General features: G+C 38.4%; 1 protein-coding gene across 6 annotated transcripts in view; it reads left to right on the forward strand.

Annotated features, from left to right (window-relative positions):
* The window catches only part of WDFY3 (WD repeat and FYVE domain containing 3), a 280,545-nt gene that overhangs the window by 237,626 nt on the left and 19,141 nt on the right, over nt 1–23,778 (forward strand). For all 6 annotated transcript variants that reach the window (XM_032862498.1, XM_032862480.1, XM_032862488.1 and 3 more), the window contains 13 exons: nt 2,022–2,170; nt 3,713–3,833; nt 4,369–4,454; nt 6,222–6,302; nt 8,819–8,873; nt 9,092–9,211; nt 10,539–10,656; nt 11,916–12,022; nt 13,624–13,777; nt 17,898–17,989; nt 18,210–18,422; nt 21,726–21,873; nt 23,364–23,518. In XM_032862498.1, coding sequence (XP_032718389.1) covers nt 2,022–2,170; nt 3,713–3,833; nt 4,369–4,454; nt 6,222–6,302; nt 8,819–8,873; nt 9,092–9,211; nt 10,539–10,656; nt 11,916–12,022; nt 13,624–13,777; nt 17,898–17,989; nt 18,210–18,422; nt 21,726–21,873; nt 23,364–23,518 — 1,599 coding nt within the window. The remainder of the gene's footprint in view (nt 1–2,021; nt 2,171–3,712; nt 3,834–4,368; nt 4,455–6,221; nt 6,303–8,818; nt 8,874–9,091; nt 9,212–10,538; nt 10,657–11,915; nt 12,023–13,623; nt 13,778–17,897; nt 17,990–18,209; nt 18,423–21,725; nt 21,874–23,363; nt 23,519–23,778) is intronic.

Genomic DNA, 23,778 nt, shown 5'->3' on the forward strand with positions numbered 1-23,778 from the left:
TCCTCTGGCCATCGACAAGCAGCTTCAGCCCATCTGTGCTGTCATCCTCAGGCTTGTATTTAAGCCCTGTTCTCCTGCACTCACAGAAGACTACCTTACCTTCCTGTTTGCCTTCGGACCTCCTACCCCCTGCCCGCCTGTTTGGGCTCACATCACTGGCTCTTATAAATCGAGCCCCCTGCAGCACTGTGTGCCCCGCAGTTCACTACATCCATAATGCTGTTTCTTTTCTCTGCTTTACTCACTGTATTTTCTGTCAAAATGCCACTCTCTCCATCACTTGCATAATCTGTGTCCCAGGAATTCCTACTGGGTACAGTCTCACTTCTCCAGATCTCTTCTGATAACTCACGTTCAAAGGATAAGATACTATGATTTATGCTTTTTCAAAGCATACATGCATGCATTTCAAAGATCTACTCCAGATCTGAGTAGATAAAAGGATAAATAAATGAAGGAAGGAATTAATGTGTTGTAGCACCTTTTTTAAAGGATTTTTTTTTGCCTCCTATATTATGTCTTAGTGTAACCCTTGAAATCTTACCCATGAAGATATAGTCAGAAATTAGAGCTTAATTTAAAAATTGTTTGAATATAGAGCTTAATTAATCTTGAATGGAAATATTTTTAAAAAATCATATAATTATAGAAGTTCATTAGGTCTGAAGGAAACACAAGAGAGGCTTCTGGAACCTTGGGAATGTTCTGTTTCTTATTCTGAATGCTGGCTGCATCATATTTTTAGCATTTGAAAATTCAGGCCATGCACTTTAAAAAACATATATATATTTGTATATTATACTACAATGGAGTAGTATATACTACTATATACAATGTAGTATATACTACATTTTATATACTACAATGATTTCTTAAAGTATCAGTTTTTCCTGTAACATTCTATCTTTTAATTATTCAAGTAATTCAGATGTGATGAAAATTGACTACATTTGCGATTTTACTGTTTTCTAATGCTGCCATTTTTTTAAACTTTTAATCTCATGAGTACAGATTTTGCTCTAATTGCTTTAAATTTGAATAGTGCAGGAAGTGTATTCAGACTGACATTTATTTGACATTTGTTTGGCTCTAGTTTAGTTGCTGATATTTTTTCCTTGACTCATGTTGAACTGAGTCTAAGCAAGAAATCGTTTATAAGCAAGAAAGAACTGAATCCTGCCTGTTGGAAAGAAAACAATACTTACATTGAGAGACTTAGCAACTCTTTCTTCCTATGAGGAAAATACAACTTCTGCCAAATTTGGCTTTTTACAATGGCATAGCAGTCTGCCAGGCAAGCAGGAGCCCAGGTTGGGAGCAAAGAGGGACAAATGCCGCAGTCCCTACCCGGGAGCTGTTGTGGAAAAAGACAAAATTGAGCTGTGTGGAAGGGACGATAGCTAACAGCTTCTAACATGCTTACATACATGATCTCAGTAACTCTCACAACAAATCATTGTATATCTGAAATTCACAAACAGACACAGAGGCCCAGAAAATTAAGAAATTTGGCTAAATCCATAACTAAGTGACAGGATTGGGAATTCACTTAGGTTTGTTAGACTCATCAGACCTGACTGTTTTCATTCTTGTCTCAGAAAGGGCACAATCCTAAGCTCCTTACATACACACTTCAATTCTTTTTTTTTCCTGCCCTGTTTATTGTATCCATCTCCTTCCTTATCTAACATGTTCATCGCCTTTGGAACCTAGTACACATGTCCCTGGCACACAGCGAGTAATGTGAAAAGTGGGAGAAGTGGGTTGGGTAAAAGCACAGGTTGGTGTATGGATGTGAGTAAAATGGTTGTCTGCTTTTACTGGACTCAACTGCAAATCAGATGGCAGTTTTAGCTGATTCTTTTTTAACATGCTTAAACTCAGGTTTCATGTGCTTAGTTCAGGGGATGTTTTGCCCATTAATACCATATTTAAAAACATTTTGTTTCTGTTATATCAAAAAAGAAACTATCAGTTTTTTGGTTAACTCTGTTAATGAACGTTTATGGTTTTCTTCATAGATTCAGCACATGTACCGCTGTGCTCGAGTCCAGGGGCTGGATACCAGTGAGGGGCTACTTCTTTTTGGTAAAGAGCATTTTTATGTGATTGATGGATTTACAATGACAGCAACCAGGGAAATAAGAGATATTGAAACCTTACCTCCAAAGTAAGTAAATGAAGACACGCAACGTATAGCTGTCTTGAAAACAGCAGTCTATTTACCTAGTTTTTTTTAATCCAAAAATCGTGTTTTAAGTAATGTTATCTTTCAGTTTGTGTGTCATTAAATATTCACAAGGGTAATAGTTATTTCAAGGTAAGAAAATATTTGCCTTATTTATCAAAAGGAAAAATAAAATTTTTTGTTCTGCATTAACAGCGCCAGACACCAAGTTCCTTGTAATCTGTGTATTTTATAAACTTACTCAGAACTTGCAAATTGTTTTTAAATTTTAGTACAAACACAGTTGTAGAGAAAATGCAGGTAACTACACAGTTGTCTAACTAATTGGAAGTGTCCCTGTCCTCTGAGCACCCTCGAAACAGCGTGAGTAAAGCACAGGCAGGAATTAATTGAGTTTTATCTTCCTTGTCCTCTGCCAGTCCTGTGGGATGAGAGTGGGGAACAGAAACCCAGAAGACAAAGCCAGCAGGAAGACAGAAAGTTTAAGGCTTAGAAAGCCAACGTGCTCTTCTCTCTTTAAGGCAACAGTCACGAAATATAATTTTTAATATTTTTATGTGGAGCAGGGGGCCCCATGGATGTCATAATGTGGCCCTGTTGCTGAGAGGAAGTATTCGAAACCTGTCCTAGGAAGGAACCACAGAGACAGTGTCTATATTCGACAGTGTGAGGTATTCAAAATGTAAAAATTATATTTTGTGACTGTGTTGCTTTAAACATGAATATATTCATATTATACATTAAACAGTTTCTTCTACCAAAAAGTTCAATTTTTTTCTTTTGATTTAAAAAAAAAATTAAAACATTTCCTTGGGCCCCTAGAAGTAGGTGGGCCTGGGGCGCCTGGATGGCTCCGTGGGTTAAAACCTCTGCCTTCAGCTCAGGTCATGATCCCAGGGTCCTGGGATCAAGCCCCATGTTGGGCTCCCTGCTCAGCTGGGGTCCTGCTTCCCCCTCTCTCTCTGCCTGCCTCTCTGCCTACTTGTGATCTCTGTCAAATAAATAAATCTTTTAAAAAAATAAATAAAAGCAGGTAGACCTACGCATGCACTGTACCAGCTGTGCCTAGTACATAAGTTGGCCCTGATAGTGGGATTTTTTTTTAAATTTTTTTTTAAGATTTTATTTATTTGACAGAGAGAGAGATCACAAGTAGGCAGAGAGGCAGGCAGAGACCGAGAGAGAGAGAGAGAGAGAGGAGGAAGCAGGCTCCCCACTGAGCAGAGAGCCCGATACGGGGCTCGATCCCAGGACCCTGGGATCATGACCTGAGCTGAAGGCAGAGGCTTTAACCCACTGAGCCACCCAGGTGCCCCTAGTGGGATTTTTTTAATCATAATCATCAAAAGGGTTCTTTTTTTGCTCAATAGCTAATATATTATTCTCTTAAACATATTTTTTTGGACTCAGTATTGTGATGTATTGTTCCCTATTCATATGTTGAAAATAACACACCCTTTGTTGAACAGTGAATTTATTTCTTGCTGTGTTTTTGTTTATCTTTTTTCTCTCGGCTGCTTATAGTATGCATGAGCCAATTATCCCTAGAGGAGCCAGGCAAGGACCCAGTCAGCTCAAGAGAACATGCAGCATTTTTGCATATGAAGATATTAAGGAAGTACATAAAAGGAGGTATCTCTTGCAGGTGGGTTGATTTAGTAGTACTAAACATTTTGTCATCTTCCTTTTTTCAGAGGAGATACTATTTAAAACTCATACTTGCCATGAAAACTCTTAATAGGACCTACCCTGTCCCTTACAGAATTTCCTTAGATGATTTTATGACAGGCAAACTCGTGTCTCATGGGAGCACAACTCGATATAATACATCTCTCTCTCTCTTTTTATTTAAACACAGCCTAATATCTTTATTATCCATCTTTTCATATAGCATGCAAATCAACATGTGTCTTTTAATATAAAAATTGCATCTTCACTATAACTTTCCAATTAGAGTTTTTTAATTATATTACCAGTATTCTATAAAGATTTTTGAAACAAAAATTGAACAGAGCACATTGGCTCTGTTTCTTTTGTAATTTAATCTGCTGGGAATTGATGACTCTGAAAATGTTTTTGAAAAAGTTAACTTCTTCAACATTGTAGATATTCATAGTGGAAAAGTTAATATATGACCTTGTGTGTGTTTTTCTTAATGTTTTTCTCTTTGAACATTTCAGCCTATTGCTGTGGAGGTTTTCTCTGGAGATGGACGGAATTACCTCCTTGCATTTCAGAAAGGAATTAGAAATAAAGTCTACCAAAGGTATTGTTTATTAAGAATACTTGATAATGCTATCATGGGAGGGGATGTAAGGGAAACTAGTACCAGATAAGCTAGTTTTTGAAAGTCTAGGATCTTGAGATCAGTGAATTCTTGGAGGAAAATGTTTGTTTCATTTTTGGCAACCTGTTGAAACATGATTCTTCTAATTATCTTTTAAAGCAATGCTATTCTGTTGTGAAATACTGTTTATCTTTCTGGTCACTGTAGTAGATACCATCAAAAGCTGCGTATCATTGAATCCTGTGTCTTTAAATGTAAAAGAATGAGGAAACTGTAGCTTAAAAAAATAGTACTTCAGGTTCAAAATAGGCTTCTTTCCTATTTACTAAAAAAGAATACAGTGCCATTTCTTGCATTGCGTGCATTGCACTGAATGCAGAGACTGAGTTGCCCTAGAAATTATATTCATATGAGACCTTCCTTGGCCTTGGAAGAGAGGTTGATACCTTCATCCTCAAAAAAGTAGGATAGCCAAATAAACCAGTTTATCTAACCTAATCATATTTTACTTTTGGTAAGCTGTATTCAGAATTTGCCTTGTGAAAGAAAAGTAGTACGAATACATGGTGCTCAAAAATATTTCTGTTGGGGGCGCTCAGTGGGTTAAAGCCTCTGCTTTCGGCTTAGGTCATGATCTCAGGGTCCTGGGATTGAGCCCCACATTGGGCTCTATGCTCCGCGGGGAGCCTGCTTCCCCCTCTCTCTCTCTGCCTGCCTCTCTGCCTACTTGTGATCTCTTTCTCTGCCGAATAAATAAATAAAATCTTAAAAAATATATATTTCTGTTGGGTGTATGAATAATGAGACTTTTATGAATGGATCACAGATACGAGAGACATTCTCCTAATTCTTTGAAGGGTGGTTTGGGTAGCAAACGCTCTACTAAGGGAAGTTTTATATTTCACCTTACTTCTATGAGGAATGTTTAATGCCAAGCAACATCGCTTATCATCGCGGTCCAGTAATACTACCTGTGAGCACGAGGGAGTGAGGGGGGTTCATCAGACATAGTGCCTGTGGATGGTGATTGGTAATCCCAAACTCCTTTCACATGTGGGAAGAGCCAATAAAGGGACTGAAATTTTAGTTACCTGTTGTATTCACTTCTAAAGGCAATGTTGTTTTCGACACTTGGAAATTGTTTGCTCTTCCTAATTAGCAGCTGTTACAAGATGAGTTTGTCTTTCTCTGAAAAATGTGTATGTGCTAAGTTCAGGGTCCACATCTGTCCTAATAATTTTCCTATAACTCTCTTCCACCTTTAAAATATATATGTTGACATTGTGGGCAACTCTGAAAAAAATGTAGAAGTGTCACATAAAGTTGCTTATTGTGTATGTATCTTCATTTGTTTAGTGTTGTCTCTGTTCTCCCAGTGTTTTGCTATCCTTGTTACTTGCTGTCATGTGAATATTTAGCTGTTAATCACTCGTTAGGACTTCATTAAGTTGACTCAGTTTCTGTACATCAGTGTTGCAAGGCTTTTTCTTCCAGTAATATGACAGCATATTTAAAATCCAGAATGATAGATTTTGCTGTGGCCTTTTATATTTGGCTTGGAAGCCATCATCTGACCCTTTCTAGTAACAGATCCAATTATTGTGTGTTCCCTTTGCCTGCTGTTCACTGGGTGGGGGAGGGGTAACTGCAGCAGTCAAGGTCTGAATGTATCCGCCTTTCTGAGGCTCCCATTAGGTCCGGACTTTGGCTTCATTTCCAATTTTATGCTGTTTTTAAATTTTCCAGGTTTTTGGCTGTCGTGCCATCTTTAACTGACAGTTCAGAGTCTGTGTCTGGGCAACGGCCGAACACAAGTGTGGAGCAGGGGTAGGTTGATTGGTTCTTACATCATAGTTTAATAGTGATAGTAGGATGGTTTGCATCTGCACAGTATTATTTAATATTTTGAGTAAGTGTTTTCTCCTCCTACTGGTTACACAGAATGTTTTAAATACTGAAAACTTTAAAAGAAAAAGGCACGCTATGTATCATCATTCCTGTCAGATCAGCACTCAAGGTCTGATCGATTTCCTTGAGTCCGTTAAGCAGCATACGGTCCTGTGTGTGTACCTGAGCTCATACTCTAGACAGATTTTTATTCTGCTTCTTCCATGCAGTGTTATATGTAACTGTTACCCCCTGCGATTACAAAACTCTTCAGAATATTACTTTTAACTTAATACCTATTCATGGTATGTATAAAGCATTCTTTTATTTTTGGATACTTCATCTTTGTCAGGTTTCCTTGTTCTAATAATGCAAGTGTGACTGCTCATGATTTTTTGGGGTAAAATCCCCTTGGTGAAAAAAAGAGGTGTGAATTTTAAGGCTTTTGATAAGCAAAACCAACTTGATTTTCATAAAAATTAAACATATCTATAGTCCACTACGAGCTGGTAAATTTACTTACCTCAGTAGATGCTTGTCAACTTTTTATATTTATCTTTTCATTTTTACTAGTTTTATAAGATGCTTTCTCGATTTTTAAATGTGTATTTCTTTTATTTTAGTAATCTTGAGCACTGTATATGTTTGTTAGCCATTTAAAATCCTCATTTGTGAGTTATCCATAACTTTGCCCGTTTTTTTCCTGAGTTATTTTTTGGTGGTGGTGGTGGTGATGGTGGTTTGACTTTCTTTTTTAATTGAGATATAATTGACATATGATTATAGTAGTTTCAAGGTATACAACATAATGATAGGATATTTGTGTAATTGAGAAATGATCACCATGGTAAGTCTACTTGACATCTCTGAGTTCTTGCTATCCATTTGATGGGATTTTTCTATAATAATGTATTACTACTCCTTTACTTGTTATATTTGTTGCAAATTGCCCGGTTTTCCTCTTAATTTTGTTTTTTAATATTTAAATTTTAACTCTTGTTTTTATGCGTTCAGACCTATCAATAGTTCCTTTATGTTCATTTTACTTGCTTTTAATCTTAGAAAGTCCTTCTGAATGATACAGCCATTTCAAGAATCCATTTATAGTCACTCAGGAACTGGTAGCCATTTATATAATTCATTGGAAAAGAAGCAGTGCTTTCGGCTACAAATGATGCAACATGCAAGAAAGTGATTTAAATTTTACTGGGGATTCTGTAATTTGTAAATAAAATTTGATTCTGGTCTGTGTGCATCTAACTATATTAAATGCATGTGTTTCTCTTTTAAATTGTTGCTTTTCTTTTTCTTTAGCTGAGGTTTAGCAAATACAAATGCTAAATAGGTGCTTTTTTTGACCTCAGATTATGTTCTGTTCCTAATCATTTGTATTATTGTTAAGATAAACGACAGGAAAGAAAAGTTCCCCTTCCAGCACATTGAGCCTTTTTTTCTACTTGTAATTAAGTTGCCAGTACTTTCACCTGCTTACATAATCTTCAGCTTGTTATTTCATTGTTCTTACTACTTTCTGTGCTGAGCTGGCAGTTCTTTACTTAAAGATCTGTTAGAAGTTCAAAAGCAAGAAGCAGAAATTCATTTCCAACTTCATCTTTTCAGTTGTTCCCTTTCTTATAAAGTTCAGGAGTCAACATAGCTCTTTTTCCAGGGAGAGTTCCTGTACATTTGGTTTGTCTAATGGGAAGAACTTACCTAGAAATGGAAAGTGTTACCTCTACTGTTGAGCCAGAAATCTTTAAGAACTAAGGTTTACAAATCTGTTGATTTCTTTTCAGACAGTAAAATACATAGTTCAGTGCTTTCCTATGGGTGATTATGTTCAAATCACAATCTTCAAATCATTAATAACGAATATTACGAAGGTGTTAAACCTTAAGAAGGGTTTTACAGCATTCCAGGAACATCTGATACCCAAAAAAGTCTGTAATTCCAAATGACCCAAACAGCAATGACTTTCCTCTCATAAAATATTTATATTTTTATTCACTCTCCAACTTCTCTTTTAAGAAGTGTGCTATGTATACTATTTCAGCTATTCCAATTTAATGTCTTCGCATTTCTTTATGTATAGGTCATTGTAAAAGGTAGACAGTTGGACTAGATCATTGTTTTTCAAGTTCTTGCTATAACCCAAGGTAAAAAATGAATTTTTTATTGCGTCCCAGGACCCACAAACTGAGTTACAAATTCTAACACAAAATTGACTGGAAATACTTTATTGCTTACTGTAAATGCTTTTCAGTGTTCTCTGTTTTCTTCAGTTGAATTCCCTGTTATTTCATATTTCAAAATGTTGGTTATAACACACTAAGACTCATTTGTAATAGGTCTTCCATGGTTTGAAAATTTCCTGGACCAGATGTAAATTTTTCAACTTGATTATTGCTCAGATTTAAAATTATATTGCCTGTAACTTAATCTTTTCTTGTTTTTAGGTCTGGGTTGCTTAGCACTTTGGTTGGAGAGAAGTCTGTGACTCAGAGATGGGAGGTAGGCTTAATGAAAATACAAGTTTCATTCATAATTTGCAGTTAGATGGTATAAGTTATACAGTTGAAAAGCACTTCAAGAATCCATAGAATACATACATTAAAAAAAAACTTTGTGTTCTTTTTAGGAAAAATAAAAATATAAAAAAATAAAAATTTTTAAAGTGAACATAGTAGAAATAATGGTCCTGAAATGAATCTTTGTTGATCTTTCCCAAGAGAGGTGAAATCAGCAACTTCCAGTATTTGATGCATTTGAACACTTTGGCTGGCAGGTCGTATAATGATCTCATGCAGTATCCTGTCTTCCCCTGGATCCTTGCAGATTACGACTCAGAGGTAAATAAACATTTTGTGTAAGTGGAACACTTCTTCAAAAGTAATTAAGAGGTACTTAACTTGCCCAGATGTTTTACTTGGTTTATAATTTATTATTTAATTTATAATTTTTATAATTTTAATTCCTCAAGGGGCACTTGTTACAAGAATATGAGAAGAGTTTTAGCTTGACTTGTACAAAGTTTAAGTCATTGACCAATTTTTTAGATACTTATTCTTAATATCTATTTGGTTTTCTTAAGTGCTTGTTAATTTGTATCCTCTGGTGGGTATCTCTCTGTACTCTACACTGCAGCTGGTTTCAGAAACACTAATTGAGTCATCACTGTTTAAATTACTCAGTAATGGTCATCACAATTTGGAGAGAATTTAGAAACCTCAGCACAGTACCCTTCTTCCCAAAGTAGCTCCTACATGTATATCCCTTGAGCACAAAGACAATCCCGTATCTGTCAATTCCCAACCCCTAGAACGGTACTTAGCATACAATTTAGTTTTTGTTGAGTTAACCAAAGTTAACCAGTATTGATGAGGGATTTTGCATATAGATTTTGACTTATATTCATGGATGTGGATTCATTTAAAGTATAAGTTTGGCAAAATTGTTTGGCCGTGACGCCCTTTAAAAGGACACTGATTAAATACCACCCCCCCGCCACTGCATATTCCAGATTTTTACTTTGAAAACCCCAGGTGGTGAATTTGTTTCTCTTTTAAGTATATGAATTAAGTCAGTTAGAAATGAACTTTTTAAAAATAATTGGTGGAAGATAGACTGAAATATTCCATCTCGTTTGGAAGTCACGTAGTCTGGTATGCTGTCTTTCAGAGGTGAATGAGTTACCAAGTGCTCTAGTTCATTTCACTGCCTGATCACCTCTAAGAAGGGAATACTCAGAAGTGAAGTTGGGGTGAAATGGGGGAGGAGAGGAAGAGAACAGAAAGGAGATTTGGTGCTACAGTTACGTGGGTGATGGAGATAAAGATGAGTTCCAGGCTTTTGTGTCGAGTCCCCTGCCATGTCCTTGCCAAGACGGGGAAGGATTTTCCCTTATTCCTCGTCTCCAGCCTGGATTCTGAGTGTCTTCTGTGAATTCTTAATTTCCAAAGTAGTTGTCTTCAGACTGAACCGGTTAACAAGCTGCCATGTGCCTGTCTATAAAATACAGATAACCAGCAGGTACATAGCTTGGTTTTGGAGCCCCGTTCTGCCAGTGGGATCACAAACGTTTATAAATCACTGTCGTCTGTTACAGTCACTGTACCTACATTGGCGAGAATGAAAGGCGTAGAGTAATTTGGAATTGGATTTCATTTTGTATTTTAGGAGGTAGATCTTACTAATCCCAAGACATTTAGAAACCTGGCTAAGCCAATGGGAGCACAGACAGATGAACGATTAGCTCAGTACAAGAAGCGGTATAAAGACTGGGAAGATCCTAATGGTAAGTAACTTTTCTTGTCATTGGACTTTGTGCCTCAGTTACAAACATAAAGTCATTATTTAGTGGTCTGCCATCCCTGTATCTTTTCCTTTATCTTTGCTTATGTATCATTACATCTGTATAAGTTATATATTCACACATGTATACAGCTATCAGATTTTGCATGCCAACTGATGGCCATGCTTAGAAGACATGTTTTAGGTAGCTTATCAGGTACTGGCAGAAAACTGTCTGTTTTGTATAGGTCAGAAATTTCCCATTATGTAGATAATCTGCCTTTAACTCTAATCCTGTTTAACCCAGAAACTACAGTTTCCTTAATTAAACTGTCTTTTAATTTTATTGAGACACTTTTTGGAATCCTTTTCTTTAAAAAAAAATAATAAATAAAATAATAATAATGATAATAACAGTAACAACAATAACAGCCACCACCTCCTGAAACTACACTTATTACTTGTTATGTTTAGTGTTTTGATTTTGTGTTTTATTTTAAAAGACCTATTTGAGAAAGAGAGAACATGCATGCACAGGTGTGTGTGAGCTGGGGAGGGGCAGAGAGAGGGGAAGAGAATCTTAAACAGACTCCCCACTGAGAACAAAGCCCCATGCAGGGCTCCGTCTCACAACCCTGAGATCACAACCTGAGCCATAAGCAAGAGTCAGGTGCTTAACCAACTTCACCACGCAGGCCCCCTGTTATGTTTAATGTTTCTCATGTGTCTGCCCCCCACCGCCCGCACCGAATGGGTAAAACAAAGGAGGAAAAAAAACTAAGCTTAAGCCTAAAGGTATTCCCTGTGTGGAACCTTTTTTTCCTGCGAAGGAGAGTATGTAATAACAATTACGTAATATTCATAGATAATAATTTAGAGTAATAGATCATTGCAAAGCCAGAACATCCTAAAAAGTAGCTGTAAGTCAGTATTCTGCTTTAGTGGAAGGTGGTTTGTTGTTAAGGCTTACCTATTACAATAACCCTCAAAACGTGAATTCCTACATGTGCTAAATTTGTGAGGAAAGGCACTGAGTTATACTTAATTTGGATTACTGCCAGATATGTAAGTGAGGGGCTTTGTATAGGTCATGTTCTCACACTACAGTGATGCCGTAATGTTCTCACACTACAAACACCAATGCTAATTGTGTTTAGTGTTGCAGCAATCACAGGCATTAGCATTTTCAAGCCTATTAATACCAATTTTATTTTTCACATTTACTCTTTTGTTTTCAATTATGTTTTAATTTTTTTTGAACAGGAGAAACTCCAGCCTACCACTATGGGACCCACTATTCATCTGCAATGATTGTGGCTTCATACCTAGTAAGGATGGAGCCTTTCACACAGATATTCTTAAGGCTGCAGGTAAAACTCTAAATTTAGCCTTTTTCTATTTTATTCAAGCCTCCTTTCTATTTAAAATCGGTGTGTATGTGTGTGTGTGTGTGTTTTAATGTTGTTATCTTGCCTTACAAGAAGTCCTATGAAGTTTCAGTCACAAAGAATGGTGAAACATAATTCAAGTGGCATTTCACTATATCAGAATTGATGAGTAAAACAAGAACCAGGGTCCTTTAGTCAAAGATGCAAATACCACGTGCTTTCCAGCCAGGTATATGGAATTCAGACTTAACTGGTTTAAATTAGCAACAAATATTTAAAAAATACAGTCTAGCTCATTTGCTATCTTCTTTATTATAATTGCTTTCCTCCACATTCTCTTTCATTTATTCAGCAAATATTTATTGAATATCTACTATGTACCTAACACTGTTCTAAGTACATGGACGATATCAATGAATAAAAACAAAAGCCCTACTTTGTACAGCATATATACTTTAGTTGAGGGAAACAGACAAGAAAAACAACAAAGAAATACATCTTAAAGTGTTTTAGAATACAATACATGCTATCAGAACATACGGATCAGCGAAAGGGACTGGGAAGTACAGAAGTAGGAGTGCGTGGTAGAAAAGGGTGCAGTGCAGTTTGAAATAGAGTGGTCAGACTAGGTCTCCTTGAAAAGGTGGCAAGTGAGCAAAAATTTGGAGGACATGAGGCAGTTACTCATGCAGATACCTGGAGAAAGTGTGTTCCAGGCAGAGGGCCCCAAGCTAAGCACGTGGCTGAGATGTTTTAGGATGAGCAAGGAGCCCACTGTGTCTGGAGCAGAGTAAGTGGAGGGGAAATTCAGAGGATGCCCTCAGATAGGTAACGAGTCAGATTGTGGCAGGTCTTGGTGGCGCAGTGTATGGACTTTGGCATTTTCCCGCAGTGAGCTTCAGTGTAAAGAGAGATACACTGTGTCCACTGAAAACACAGCAACAGGGAGTTCGACTGAGGAAGGTGTGCTATATCTATGAGGCTGTGTAAGAAATCCCTTTTCTATTTGAATTCGTTATATATATCAAAAAGTTATATATAACTTTTTGATCACTTTCTTAGTTTTTCACCTAATCCTTAACATTGTGAGCATTTGAATGTCATGTTAATTTATAAAATCAGTCTAATATACATATATATATATATATATACACACACATATATGTATATACACACACACACACACACAACTTGAATATTTTCAACTGTAGATGGCTACATTAGAATCTTGGTTGGTTTTCTTTAGGAGAGCATCATGAAACTATGGAAGAATTCATATTTCATATTTCATATTCTTGCCCTCTCAATAAAAACTCATTTTTTAGTGACTTTTCAAAGTCTTTGTATTTAGGTTTCACTTTGATTACAAAATACATGCATTCAGCACTTTGTCAGAAACACCCCCAAAAGAATTCATTTTCTTTTTGTGATTATTTAAAATTTTGTGTGTTTGACATAGGGTGGGGGAAAATGGAATTGTCACCAAATGTATTGACTTGGGTATTTCGAGCCCATGAGCTTGACAGAAGCCATGAGGTGTGGCGATGGGGCTCTAACAGAGCAGTGCCTTCTTCTGTCCACAGGGAGGCCACTTCGACCTGGCTGACCGGATGTTCCACAGTGTGCGCGAGGCCTGGTACTCAGCATCAAAGCACAACATGGCAGATGTAAAAGAACTTATCCCCGAATTTTTTTACTTACCAGAATTCCTGTTCAATTCCAACAACTTTGATCTAGGTATGTACAGCTGTGGTGCTGTCATCGGAACACTAACCGGGAAAGGACCAATAGAAATGTGACTTTCCTGAATAGTGTCTGCAGTACGCACAAACAAGGAAAGATTTCCTTGTGGTTTCAGCAGCTCTTATTTACTATAATTGGGTGTGTGGGAGTAAATATAAAAGGAAAAATACATTTATGCCCAAAATAACTGTTTCAAAGGTGGAGTCTTGGGAAGATTTAAAAATTGACACAGATTGCATCTAATGCTCAGAATATTGTGATTTCAATAAAAACAAAGGGGAGGTGAAAATTTATTTAAAAATCCTTATGGTTGAAATTAATAGCCAAAAATGATATATCCACATTTTTCGTGTATTCTTTTAATCTTATGTATTGCCTGAGGCATTCTCAGGTTGCATGCTGATGTTTTAAAATTAGAGTTTTAGAATAACTTCAAGTTAATTTCTCTTTTTTATCATGTTAGGTTAGTATTATCTAGAAAAACAGAAACAAATCAATAGTCCTAAAAAGGAGAGAAATTTCGTCAGTACTCTGCTCTCTTTGTATATAACCCAGCAGTTACAGGAAATAGATTTGATTTTGGCTGCAGTTTTTTGGAACATAGTTTGCTGATCTAGGTTTCTGAGTATTTCTTTTAAGACATATCAAAATTCCATTGTTTCCACTTCAGAATATTCCTGCCAGACTTTGTTCTATTTTTGTATATTTTTCATACTTCATATCATATTTAAGTGCTCAACATATAAATCATTTCTATACTACCTCAAAGTTTGTTAACAGAAAATATAGAGAAGTGTTCATATCTGATACATCTGAGTGATTTTTCTTTCTAAAAATAGTTTTTTAAATAATTTTTGTTGATTGTCCGTTGGCAGTTCTAACTTTTTGAAATTATAGCTCCAGATCTAATGGGAAAGGTAATAAGACTCTCTTAATAGCCCCAGCAAAAGACCTGAAATTGAGTCCAGTCCAAACCACTTACAAACTGAACTAAATTATCCAGTTTTAAATAAGTAAATTAAGAAAGAGCCATGTATTTTTGTCATGCTCATCTTCATAATAAATCATCTTCCTTCCATGAAATCACACACTTTAAAAAACACTATTTGCATATAAGAGCTAAAAGTGTAAACAAAAAAAGCTAAAGCTGTAAAACTCTTAGAAGAAAACATAGGGTTAAATCTTCATGATCTTTTATTTGCTGATGCCTTATTAGGTAGGATATAACAGCACAAGCATGAGCAACTAAAAAAAAAGACTTGGACTTGATCAAAATGTAAAACTTCTGCATCTAAGAGCATTATGAAGAAGGTGAAAAGAACACCTCCAGAAGGGGAGAAAATATTTGCAAGTGATGTGTCTAGTGTCCTGAAAATAACTCTTACAACTCAACAGCCAAAAGATAACCCAATTAAAAAATGGGCTAATGACCCAAGTAGACATTTCTCCAAAGAAGTTATACAAATGGCCATGAGAAGATGCTCAACATCATTAGTCATTAGGGAAATGCCAGTGAACATCACGTAGGTGCCGCTTCACATCCACTGGGATGGCTGTGGTGAAAACAAAAAGCCACAACAGCAGAAAAGAGCAAGAGCCGATGAGGGTGTAGAGAGAGCAGAAGCTTCATGCACTGCTGGTGGGAATGGGAGGTGGCTTAGCAGCTATGGAAGACAGCTTAGCTGGTGGTGTCTCAAGTTAAAAATAGAATCACCCTATGACCCAGGAGTTCCACTCTGAGGTCTATATGCGAAAGAACTGAAGACAGGGACTCAAGCAGATTACCTGTCCACACCCGTTCAGAGCAGCATTATGTACAATAGCCCGATGGTAGGAGCAGGCAGGCCACATGTCTGTCAGTGAATAAACAAATTGTGAAATGTACATACAGTGGAATGGTACTCCATGGAAAAGTGTGAATTACTGATACACGCTATAACACAGATGAACCTCAGAAACATTATGCTAAGTTAAAGACAGACACAAAAGATCACATAATGTATGATTCTCTTTCTATGGAATATCCAATATAGGTCAGTCTTGTAGACAAAGAACACAGATTGGTGGTTACCCAGGGGTGGGGGGGCAGGCAGGAGGAATGGGGAGCCACTGCTTAATGGGTACAAGACTGCCCTGTGGGGTGATGAAAATGTTTTAGGGCTAGATAGAGATGGTGGCCACACAAAATTATGAACGTACTAAATGCCACTGAATTGTTCACTTTAAAGTGGTTAACTTTATGTTAGGTAAATTTCACTTCAATTACTTAAAAAAAAGAAAGAAAGAAAACTCCCAAAACAGTGTTTACTATTTTTATTATCTTTAAGTGATGTAAAACAAAGAGCTCTTGGTTTTTTCCCTGGCTCTGGGATGAGTAACATTCCCCCTGGTCTTCTTATCTTTATACCCTTGGATATGGATCTACATGGAAGAGAGCTGCAAAGTACCAGAATCAGACCAAGAGTATACTACAGAGTGTTCTCTTTAAACTTTAAAATTGCAGTTAGTGCAGGTGAAATAAAATGATACTGCATAAATATTAGGGGTGATTAGCATATTTTTTTAAAAGTAGATTATATGTCAAGTCTGGAGACTTGGGTGGTATTTCAAAGGGAGTGGAATGAGGGGTATGAATGAGGCGGAGGGATGGTAATAACTCGATTGTTTTATTTTTTCTTAAGTCATATGGTAATTTTTCCAACCAAGTCAAGACATCACTTTAAACAATAAACTGATTTTTATATTTCTCACTTAATATCACTTTGTCAATAAGCCATCAAATACCAGTGACAAGAACAAGATTGTTTCTCTGGGAAATATTTTTTTATTGGCCCTCACTTGAAACTGCCTTTGTGTTCTAGAATTTGAACAATTGTACTTCTCTGAAAATGTCTAATATAGCTGTTTACCTAACCAACTACTGTTGAGCTAGTGAGTCAACATTAGTATTCATAGAGTCATTTTTTTTTTACATTGATCACCTGATTTGTATCTGGGAAAGCTATAGGCTAAAATTAACTTTTTGGCCTTTACTTCCAAAAAATGAAAAGATAGGACCTGTTTCCTGAGATGCCAGTCCCATTTAATATGTTTTGTTGTGGACAGGTTTTACAGCAAACACTTCCTTTAGTATTTTTCAGATTGTCTAGCTATGACTTAAATTAACAGTTTCCATGGAATAAATATCACTTGGTATGTATTTTTTGTTTCTGCTAGGTAGCCCCATAGTTTTTCCAGATTTTTTTTTTCTGTTAGATGATATACTAACAGCAGAAACTTACATTTCAGGTTTTATTTTTTTAATGAGAATCCTTACAGCAAAATACATGTCAGTTCTACAGAGCTCTCTCAAGAGTTTAAGAATCAGAAATAGGAAATATCACGTGTATTGCATTTATTTCCAGAAGACTGGTATTTTTATTTCCTCTTTAGCAAAGAGAACACTCAAACTCCTCAGTGACTGAGAAGTTAGGTATTCCTTCAGTAACCTCTTCCATGTGAGAGGCAAAATTTTGTGAAAACATTAAGAGAAGAAATTCAGTACTGGTTTACTGCTGATGACTCACCAAGCTCTAAGCATTCAGGAAGAGCCCAAATAAAAGAAGATTTAAGAGAAATTGCTAAAGATCTTCCAAATGCGCAGTCCTGAGGGGATAGAATTTGAGCAGTTTCTACAAACTCAAAACAGTAGGCTCACTAAATGTTTCGTTAAAAAGGAGTCCTGCAGTCAGTTAAATTTCAGAAATACTGTGTCTAATATCCCTCCTGGAGAAGCGCTCTGCCTCTGTAGAGTCTTACAAGAAGAAACGTGTTTAACTTTGCATAACTCAGCATTTTCTGAAGTCATTTGTCAGGGTGGGTCCCTCAGATTTGCTAATGCTTAATAATCTCTCTGAGGGAATTCTCTAAGAAGCAGACCTAGGGAAATCGCAGAGTAGCTGATCTCAGAGGGTCCTTTCTGATGGTAAAATTTCATAGTTCCGGTAATGAATCTAACCCACTATTTATGTGTTACTTTAATATAAAGTTACTATTTATTTATTTATTTACCATCTTACTTAACTTTATTTATTTACCATCTTTCATTGTCTTTTTAATTTATCTAATTGCACAGGCTGTAAACAAAATGGCACCAAGCTGGGAGATGTTATCCTTCCACCATGGGCAAAAGGGGACCCACGGGAATTCATCCGAGTCCACCGTGAGGTAATGGGAGCATCCTTTGTGGTTGAATATGGATTTCAGTGGGTTGTTGACCACAATACAAAGAGAGGGCCTTGAGCAAGATACCACCCATTTATTCAAATTACAGATATTGTTCTTATGATTTTTAGTTAGTTCCTTATGATCACTGGCCAATTCCTTTTGCTTTCTGAGCAAGTAATAAAAGTCAGCCTATGACTGAATGTGTGTTTTGAAATTACAGGCTTTGGAATGTGATTACGTGAGTGCCCATCTGCATGAGTGGATTGACTTAATCTTTGGCTATAAACAGCAAGGCCCTGCCGCGGTAGAAGCTGTAAATGTCTTCCACCATCTTTTTTATGAGGGTCAAGTGGACATCTACAACATAAATGACCCACTGAAGGAGACAGCCACCATAGGGTTCATTAATAACTTTGGTCAGATCCCTAAACAGGTATGGATATTCTTATCTTTGATGCTCTCAGTCTCATTTTTTAAGCTCTAGTATTGCTGTAGATGAAGAATGACCATATAGCAAGTTTAGGCTAAGTTTTTGTTGAAGAGCCCTGCCACCTAATAGGTTCAGTAGCTTCCACAATTATTGTTTTCTTCTCCTGCTTTGCAGGCCAGGTAAATAGAAATGTTGTTCAGAGAATTTCCCTTCAGACGAGTGCAGGGAGTGCTTTCCTATATCTGCCCAAGACCTGCAATCAGGGAAGAAGATGGGGTCTGGGGGTCCATAGCACACAGGATGGGGTTTCATTCCAAGACCAGCAGGAAGCCAGTGCTGACACTGAGCAAGGAAAGGCATGGTCATATTTAGACTTTATTTTTTATTTGTTTATTTTTTTAAGAATTTGTTTTTAAGTAATCTCTACACCCAGTGTGGGGCTTGAGCTTACAACCCCGAGATCAAGAGTCGCATGCTCTACCGAATGAGCCAACCAGGTGCCTCCATATTTAGACTTTTTTTGTTGTTGTTTTTTAGGTTTTATTTACTTATTTGACAGAGAATGAGAGAGAGCGAGAAAAGAAAAAAACACAAGGCAGGGGAGAGGCAGAGGGAGAGGGAGAAGCAGACTCCTCACTGAGCAGGGAGCCCGACGTGACACAGGGCTCCATCCCAGCACCCTGGGATCATGACCTGAGCCAACAGCCAATGCTTAACTGACTGAGCCACCCAGGCATCCCCATACTTAGACTTGAAAGATCATTCTGTCCATGTACATTAACTAGAATTAAAATAAAAACTGAAAAATAAAGATCATTCTGTTCATAGTCTCATACACATGCACACACTGTAGGGGAACCAAGTTAGGAGCAGAATATCACCTCGGAAGCTCTTAGTGACAGTGGAGGGGACAGACAACAGTGATCTGGATTAGATTAGTGATGCAGGTGTGATGAGTGCTCTTGTAGAGGGTGCGTGTGTGGGTGTGCCAAGAACCAGCCCATCACTGGCTGCTCTGACCACTGTCTGGAACCCAAACAGGAAGACCAAGAGCATGGCCACCCAGCACCCACATGCAGTAGATCCCTCACCTTCACGGTGAGCACAGCCCTGTTAAGAGACTTCATGCGCCGGGCACGCCAGGATGGGGTGATGCACGAGGAGGAGCCAGCCCCGAAGGAAAGGCACTCTCTGCTGGCCTTTCAAACTACCTGCCTTTCCCAGGTGCCCCGGGTCTACACTTTGGCCTAGCCATCCTTCTCTGTTCCTGCCCCAGATACCTCTCTTGGGCTCCCTTTTTGTACATTAACCAACTTAGAGGTTTCCAGGGTCGACGTTTGGGAACAGTCAGAACAGCGGCCTTTCTCTGGATGACAGATCGCAGGAGAGCCTGTAACTGCACCACTCACAGTGCAGTCTGATCTACCAACCGAGTAATTGTGTCTACCATGGGGCGGGGGGTGCAGAGGGAGAAGGAGAGCCCCAAGCAGGCTGCACACCCAGCCTGACTCGGGGCTCGATCCCATAACCCCGAGACTAAGACCTGGGCCAAAACCAAGAGTCAGACGCTAACTGACAGAGCCACCCAGGCACCCCAGAATTGTGTTTGCTTTTAAACTTAAATGCTTATTGATAAACTCTAATCGCAGCTGAAGAATTGTAGTTAAGCCTTTCCTTTTTTTCTGAGGGTTACAAGCACAGGAACTGTTTCATACCCTCTGAAAAACAAATATTCTGACCAAAAAAATCAAGACACATGCACTGTCACAGATTTTAGTCCCACTTTTGAGTTTAAGAGGCAGACTTAAACTCTGAGCCTGGGAACTATAGTTTGAGAGACTGATAGAGTCCTTCCAAGTATGCCGTCCTAGAAAATCTAGGTCTAACGGTCAGCATATCCATACATTGTTATATACCCTGGCCTGGTGAGGTGCTCTATCCTTAGGTCCTCTTAAAAGTTCTTCAACAGGAGCTCAGTTGGTGGCTCAGTCAGTTAAGTGTTGGCTTTGGCTCAGGTCATTGTCCCGGGGTTCTGGAATCGAGTCCTGCATCAGGCTCCCTGCTTGGCGGAGAGCCTGCTTCTTCCTCTCCCTCTGCCTGCTGCCCAGCATACTTGTGCTTGCTCTGTCTCTCTGTCAAATGAATAAATAAAATCTTAAAGAAAAAAGAATTTATTAATGTGATATCTGTATAAAAAAAGTTCTTCATGGGGCGCCTGGGTGGCTCAATGGGTTAAAGCCTCTGCCTTCAGCTCAGGTCATGATCTCAGGGTCCTGGGATTGAGCCCCGCATTGGGCTCTCTGCTCCGCGGGGAGCCTGCTTCCTCCTCTCTCTGCCTGCTTCCTCCTCTCTCTGCCTGCCTCTCTGCCTACTTGTGATCTCTGTCTGTCAAATAAATAAATAAAATCTTTAAAAAAAAAAAAAAGTTCTTCAGCAAATGTCCATTCATGAACATGCTTTAAAGTAGGGGAGTCCTTTTATACAACTGTAGAGTCTGTGTCATTTAGAGAAAATAACAGAACCCTGAAACATGTAGACCAGGAACAAGGGGTTTAAATGTTTGGGTGCCTAAAATGTCTTTCTCTTTACAAAGCATTTTTTCTATTTTTTCTTCTGGAAATCCAGAATGTCACATTCATAAAGTGTGAAGGTTTTCTAGCCATTTTTAAGTCTCATTTTATCTCAGATTTTCCAAATATCTTCCTCAGATAACAGTTTTCTAACAGAAATGGCTCTGCACCTATTTCGAAGATCTGCAGTATTTAAAAAATAGTCATCTTAAATGACTATTTTCTTTTTTTCCCCTTACAGTACTGCAAAGTAAAAAGAAGGCATTCATACTTTCAACAAATTAGTAGCATCTAAAAGACACCAAAATGATGTCACATAAAGAAAGGCCGTGTTGCCAGAAATAACTCAAAGAGAATGTCAGTCTGCCCTCAGTGGTACAGAATGGTGTCTGACTATAAAGAACTGGTTACTTTTTAAAATCATTGGAAAGTAATGGTTGATCAACTATAGTTTGAGTAGATTGATGTACTCCTGAAAAGTCAGGAGATCAGAAGAGCATTGATCATGGTGGTAACCCAGGTTTTCATGGTCCCACCCCTGCTTGCTAAGATGGGAAACCTCCAGTATCCTTCTGAGTCTCCTTAAAAGTTCTTTCCTCAAATGGGAAAGGTGATAATGTAGCGCCTCGTGGTCATTGTGAAGTGTAAGTGAAGTAAAAACGTAATACTTGACATCTAAAAGGGTTCAATAAATGTTAGCTTTCATTGTAAAACGTGTCATCCTCTCTCATCCCAGTTATTTAAGAAACCTCACCCTCCAAAGCGAGTGAGGAGCCGACTGAATGGAGACAGTACGGGCGCCTCTGCCCCCCCGGGGTCTACAAGTGACAAGATCTTTTTCCATCACCTGGACAACTTGAGGCCTTCTCTAACACCTGTAAAAGGTGAGGTGACAGGAAGTCAGCCTTTGCTTCATGATTCTATGGGAGTAGTTAATAGTCACACATGTGATTAGCCTAACACATGTGCCTTAAAACATTAGTGTCTATTATAGTGAGTGCTATACTTTTTGTGATAAATCACCAAATACTTGTTAGATTTTCTCCTTTTCCTTTTGTTTTGTTTTGGATTGGGTTTTTTTGGTCTGTTGGATTTTTTCATCAAAAAGAACGAAAAAGGGGCGCCTGGGTGGCTCAGTGGGTTAAAGCCTCTGTCTTCAGCTCAGGTCATGATCCCAGGGTCCTGGGATCGAGCCCCGCATCGGGCTCTCTGCTCAGCAGGGACCCTGCTTCCTCCTCTCTCTCTGCCTGCCTCTCTTCCTACTTGTGATCCCTGTCTATCAAATAAATAAATAAAATCTTTTAAAAAAAAAGAACCAAAAAGATTTCTCCTCCCTACTAAGATAGCGAAAACTCTAATACACCAAATCTTGTAGCTCAACTTTATATTATATATGTAGAAAAGCCTTTGTAATCTTCATTTATATGTGTTCTGCCAATTTAGAAATAGCAGTTGAAAGACTGCATTTTTAATATGCCAACTTAAAGTATCTGTTTTTTATCTAATATGGTTATGAGTTATCTAAAAATACTTTCTCAGGGCGCCTGGTTGGCTCAGTCTGTTAAGCGTCTGCCTTCAGTTCAGGTCATCACGATCCCAGGGTCCTGGTTGAATCAGGCTCCCTTCTCAGTGGGGAGCCTGCTTCTCTCCCTCCCTCTGCCCCCCACCCACTCACGCTCTCCCTCTCTCCCTGTTTCTCTTTCACTCTCTCCCAAATAAGTAAATACAATCTGAAATAAGCAACAAAATGCTTTTCCAAGTGGATATTTTTCTTAGAGTGAACAAAGGTTTTTTAGAGTCTTGAAGTTACCACTGTTAAATCTAAAAATTGGGAGTATCAAAGTCTGGTTAATTAATAGGCTACCAGCTCCATGCCATTTTGGCTCATGACACGGACCACCCTGTGCCAGCTGCACTCAGCACCAGAGATGGTCATGGAGCACTGGTGTACTCAGCAGGGAATCGGACCTCTTGGGGGATGGCCTGTCCTTCCTTCAGGAAGTCTTAGGCTGGATATCATGTGGAAAGTGCTGCAGGCCTAGATTGGTTGAAGGTTTGTGCACAGATTCTGGAGAGCATCCCAGATTACTCTGTGCAGTCCTGATGGTCAAGAAGACAGGCCAACTGCTAGGAGCCAACCCCACGGGGGTCAAGAGACAGGAAGGCCAGAAGGAAGCCCTGCAGAACACCTGTCAGGGTCGATGTCCATTATGCAGCAGAGACTCAGAAGCCAGCCTCTCCCTTTAAGGCCATTTTGTCCTAATGTATGTGTTAGGAGGCTTGATTCATAGGAATATTTGAGATGACGACCTCTGTAGGATCATGAGGTTCATTTTCCTTGTCCCTATTCTGATGTTGATTTGTTTTTTTACAGAACTTAAGGAGCCTGTGGGCCAAATAGTGTGCACAGATAAAGGCATTCTTGCTGTAGAACAGAATAAGGTTCTTATTCCACCAACCTGGAACAAAACTTTCGCTTGGGGCTATGCCGACCTGAGCTGCAGGCTGGGAACCTATGAGTCAGACAAGGTTTGCATTGTTTCTTGCTCACTCATTTAATCTTGCTCTTCTGTGGTTTGGATATCCTGCTTGAAAGGGGTGGGAAGAGCCCAGGCCAAGGGCTAGTCACCTGCTCCTCCAGAGCCCAGAAGAAGGGAGAGCTTCGCAGCATGAGATCAGGTTAAAGGAGCTAGTGGACAAGGTGGGTTTCCTACAGAACAAGCCGCTTTTGAAAAGTTGTGTACTGAGCTCTAAAAGTTTCCCTCCCCTACAAAGAGTTCCTCCAGGAG

This window comes from Lontra canadensis, unplaced genomic scaffold (genome assembly GCF_010015895.1).
Source record: "Lontra canadensis isolate GAN:19392208 unplaced genomic scaffold, GSC_riverotter_1.0 scaffold1, whole genome shotgun sequence".
In the NCBI taxonomy this organism is placed as follows: domain Eukaryota; kingdom Metazoa; phylum Chordata; class Mammalia; order Carnivora; family Mustelidae; genus Lontra; species Lontra canadensis.